General features: G+C 40.9%; 1 protein-coding gene across 1 annotated transcript; it reads left to right on the top strand.

The window, feature by feature from the left end:
• The first annotated feature begins 457 nt into the window (after positions 1 to 457).
• LOC115525868 (voltage-dependent anion-selective channel protein 1-like) lies at positions 458 to 1635 on the top strand. Its single transcript, XM_032594892.1, is given in 3 exon segments — positions 458 to 717; positions 720 to 820; positions 822 to 1635. Coding segments are annotated over 3 exon segments (852 nt in total). The 5' UTR covers positions 458 to 497; the 3' UTR covers positions 1353 to 1635.
• Positions 1636 to 5249: the final 3614 nt, after the last annotated feature.

Here is a 5249-nt window from a genome sequence, read left to right as displayed (position 1 = left end):
TTGCTCCATCTCCTGGTCTGGTTCCTTTCCCAGAATTGAACTGCATGATGGTATTGAGTTAAGGAACTTGAGGGGTATACATAGTACAATGCTTAGAGCATAGTGGGTATATACTGTTTGAGGATAATCAATTACTATTGCAATGCTAGGTTCTCACGTGGATTTTAGTCCCCAAAGGTCACCTCTTAAAACTGACCCTACATGGGGCACCTGGGTGACTCAGTTGGTTAAGAGTCAACTTCGGCTCAGGTCATGATCTTGGGGTTTGTGAGTCTGAGCCCCACCTTGGGCTCTGTGCTGACAGCTCAGATCCTGGAGACTCCCTCTTTCTTTGCCCCTCCTTCAGCTCTGTCTCTTTCTCCTCTCAAAAATTAACATAAAAAAGGTCCCGGGCTCGCCCCGCCGCTGCTCTCCCCTCTCCGTTCCTCGAGCTGCAGCCCCCACGGTAGCAGCCGCCGGGCCCGCCGCCACCGCGCCCCCCCCCCCCCCAGCAGAAGATGGCTGTGCCTCCCACATATGCTGATCTTGGCAAATGTGCCAGGGATGTCTTCACCAGGGGTTATGGATTTGGCTTAATCAAACTCGACTTGAAGACAAAATCTGAGAATGGAATGGAATTTACGAGCTCAGGTTCCGCCAACACTGAGACCACCAAAGTGACGGGCAGTCTGGAAACCAAGTACAGATGGACTGAATATGGTCTGACGTTTACGGAGAAATGAACACTGACGACACACTAGGCACAGAGATTACTGTGGAGGATCAGCTTGCACGTGGACTGAAGCTGACCTTTGATTCATCCTTCTCACCAAACACAGGGGGGGGGGGGAAATGCTAAAATCAAGACAGGGTATAAGCGGGAGCACATCAACCTGGGCTGTGACGTGGATTTCGACATCGCCGGCCCTTCGATCCGCGGCGCTCTGGTGCTGGGCTATGAGGGCTGGCTGGCAGGCTACCAGATGAATTTTGAGACTGCAAAGTCTCGAGTGACCCAGAGCAACTTTGCAGTTGGCTACAAGACTGACGAATTCCAGCTCCACACGAACGTAAACGATGGGACAGAGTTTGGTGGCTCCATTTATCAGAAGGTGAGCAAGAAGTTAGAGACCGCCGTTCATCTGGCCTGGACAGCAGGAAATAGTAACACTCGCTTTGGAATAGCGGCCAAGTATCAGATCGATCCTGATGCCTGCTTCTCGGCTAAAGTGAACAACTCCAGCCTGATAGGTTTAGGATACACTCAGACCCTAAAGCCAGGTATCAAACTGACGCTCTCAGCTTTGCTGGATGGCAAGAATGTCAATGCTGGTGGCCACAAGCTTGGTCTAGGACTGGAATTTCAGGCATAAACAAATACTGTACAATCGTTTAATTTTAAACTATTTTGAACATAGCTACCTTCAGAATTTAGTGTACCTTTTAATGTCGTATGTCTGGGATGCAAGTATTGCTAAATATCACGTTAGACCTTCAGGTTAAAGATGATTCAGCTTTAAGGTGTTACCCTTTCAGAGGTACAGAAGAAACCCAATTCCAAGAAGAGTCCTTTCAGCTGTAGACTTTGGGGGACCTTGGTGGCCCTCTAGAATTGTCAGGTTTCTTTTTTATCTAGAAATGGCTGCAAGTGGAAGCTGAGACTTCGTAGGCACTTTGTAAACTGGTAGTGAGTAAATGGATGAAATTATGACTTCCTGAGAATTAACTTTGGTTTCCTACCCTAATGAAGGAGAGACTCACTGGTGGTATGTACAAAATCATCTGGAAGAGACTTTTTTAGACAGATTTTCATGACCTGTTTCCACCCCAATCCATCACCTCTTTTACACCAAAAGTAGTCTGCAGGGACTGTAGCTATTTCTTTTGTGCCATTTAGGGTGGAGAAGGTGGATGTGATGAAGCCAATAATTCAGGACTTAATTCCCTCTCATGTTGTGTTTTTTTTGCCCTTGCACCAGAGTATGAAATAGCTTCTAAGAGTCCCAGCTGCAAGCTGGGAAGAGTCTCTGTGACTGTAATCACATGGTGACAACATTCGAAATTTAAATTGGACTTCTGTTATATTCTTGCCACTCAGTTTATTTTTTAGCAGTTTAATGGGTACATTTTAGAGTCTTCCATTTTGTGTGGAATTAGATCCTCCCCTTCAAATGCTGTAATTAACATCACTTAAAGTAAAACTTGAATAAAATATTGAAACCTCAAAAAAAAAAAACAACCCATAAAAAACCCACCAAAAAACCCCACCAAAAAACCTGATCATACAGTTTAGACATACTTCCACTAGGTGGCAGCAACATTCCACAGGAGGGCCTAAACTAGTAGTCCTCTGTGCAGATGATTTGTTAATATAGTTGAAACCGTGTTAATATAGTTGCTAATGTCAGTTGTAATCACGCTGTTTGGGTTCTTAGAGGTCTTCCACTTTAGTATTTTGTTTTAGAGCAAAAAACTGAGGTCCAGAGAGGTTAAGAACCTAATCTCCCACATCAGAATAGGAATTGGAACTCTGGTTCTGTAACTTACGGTTTAGCAGTTTCCTCTTATATATACATTTAAGACCTCTAAAACCTCTAAATTTACTCTCATCTTGTACCTTATCTTTGTTTGGAATATCTTGTGAAAAGATTTTGGATCTATAAAAGGTTGACAGTTTTACTCCTCACCAGTAGCGGAAATACAAACTGAGATAACTTTTCAAACTCCAATTTGAGAACTGAGATTGTGTTTTACTGTCAAAAATACCTCCAGATTTTTCTCTGGGCTTCCTTTGAAACAATTAGAATAACCTCATTAAACTAGCTGTGCTAAAATGTTAAATAAACATTAAAGCAAATCACATTTTAGGAGAAGCTGTCAGTAAACAAAATCTAAGATGTGTAGAATCCTAGTGAGATAAATTTTGAGTTGACTCTCAAAGAATTGCCTCCTAAAATTTGTAATTCTAAATGAAGTTTATTTTCTTGTATGTGCTATTTGTTTTCATACTTTTTGATATTCACTTAACCTTCTGCTTTACATTCTTAAATTTAATCATACATGAAGTCCAATATTTTAAAGTAAGGGTAATGAGAGTTTATGGTTATAGCCAAGTGAATTTAATAAGACAAATTTCTTCTTTGTTCTTAAATTTCTTATAGAATAGGTTGGCAAATATGTCGAATGTCCCCACTCTACATTTTCCTATCAAATGCAGACATTGCTAATTTAGAATTTGCTCTTATTCTTGAGTTTCTCAGTCTTACTTTGCCAATAATCATTGTCACTATAATCAGAGTTATCATGACAGATGACATCTATAACTATCTTCTATTATTAACTTTTCTAATCCCAAGAAAATGTATTGATCATAATTAGGGATTTATCCTCTAAATTATCCGGGATCTTAATTCAGTACCAAATCACTTTCATAGTTGAGCTTGACTCTCTTAGCCTCAGGCTCTCCTGGGCCAGTATATCCCCAATCCTAGCCTAAAATGCTTCTCTTAATAAAGGACTTCCTTGGGGCACCTGGGTGGCTCTGTCAGTTGAGTGTCTGACTCTTGGTTTTGGCTCAGGTCATGCTCTCATGGTTCGTGAGTTTGAGTCCTGCATCTAGGTCTGAGCTGACAGTGCAGAACCTGCTTGGGATTCTCTCTCTCTCCCTGTCTCTCTGCCCCCCGCCCCTTGCTCGTTTTCTCTCTTTCTCTCTCTCTCTCTTGAAATAAATAAATAAACTTAAAAATTTTTAAATAAAGAACTTCCTTACCTTCTTTCCTTCACAGTCTATTTTTGGAGTCGCTTACTTTTTTCTTTCAGTGATCTCAGTTGCTAAATTTGTTCCCCTAAATTCAGCCTATTATCTTGTGTCAAGAATCTCAGTAATTATATTCTTTCACATAGAAGATATTTTTGTCACTTAATTAATTTTTATTCTCAGGCTAAGGTTTGCTGACTTGATCTCCATGGAACAGATTAACTCCTTCTTATAAACTTTATTTCTGTACAAAAGTTTCAAAAACCAGGAAATGAGGGTCTCAAAATTTTAGATTTTCAGAGTTTGAGGGGTCCTTGGAAAATGAGCCCAATCTACTCAGGCCCTGAGAGGTGGGGGGAGGGGTTAACTGACCTGCCCACAGCCACATATCTAGGTCATGGCAGTGCTGGGAGTAGCACCCAAAATATTAAAGGGTAAAGAAACTGTTTTCATCACACAAAAAAGTCAAATAAGTAGGAAAGAGCTCTTGGCCACGACCCTGGAGACAGAGTTAATGATGTCGTTACTCAATATTCCTGGAGTGATTTCTATTCATCAGGCACTGTGCTAAGACCTACCTGTTTGCATCTCATTTCATTACCAAACAACCCTTTGAGATTGGTATAATGATTATTACACCAGTGTTACAAGGAAGGAAATGGATATTTCAGAGATTTTAAAAATGTGTACATGTTTATACAGATAAAATGGCAGAGCCAGAATTTGAGCCCAACTCTCCTGTGTGTGGTTTACTTCCAATGAAGGGTCTCAAAGTGGAAGGTTGCCCACCAATGCAAAAGGATGTCTTCCTGGACCCAGATCAGGGAAAGCTCAGAGAAGAATAAGACAGGAGGCTGCAAATAAGACTCTGGCAATGGGTGGTTTTCCCTGTCCCCATCACCCAGAGAACAATTAGTGCTCAGAAATGTTTGCTTCTAATGATTGCTGGGCTTTTACTTTGGACCCAGGAGTGAATGACAGGGCAGCCATGTGGAGGAAAAGTGTGGCTATTCCTGCCCATTAAAATAATGAACTCCCTAAGGCCATTTTGAAGACTTGGTAATAAAGGAGCAGGGATTCCAGAAGCAGATACTACTATTTGCATGAGGCCAAACCACAAAAAATTGAACCAGAAACCAGGCATAGAGCAGTGGGAAATGCAGATGAAGTGAAGTTTAGAAAAAATGTTAGTGGAGCAAAGCAACCAACAATTCTTCTTCTGTAGGAAGAGATCTCAGGACACTTCTGCTTGAAGTAATTCAGTAAGTTAAGCTCCTTCCTTCCCAACCTCATTCATCCAAAAAATGACAATTATATTTTACAGCCTATTCCACATTTTATCTGTAAAAGGGGCAGAGTAAGTCCACACTTCCAGGTAGTTGATTAAATGAGTTAATAAATCAAGTCCTTTGAACAGTGCCTGGTACTCAATAAGCCTTTAATAATGTTTGTGATTAGATTATATATTGCATATTATATTATTATAATTGAACACTAATTATAAGCTAAACAT

This window comes from Lynx canadensis, chromosome D1 (genome assembly GCF_007474595.2).
Source record: "Lynx canadensis isolate LIC74 chromosome D1, mLynCan4.pri.v2, whole genome shotgun sequence".
Taxonomy (NCBI): domain Eukaryota; kingdom Metazoa; phylum Chordata; class Mammalia; order Carnivora; family Felidae; genus Lynx; species Lynx canadensis.
This window is presented reverse-complemented; position numbering and strand designations above follow the sequence as displayed.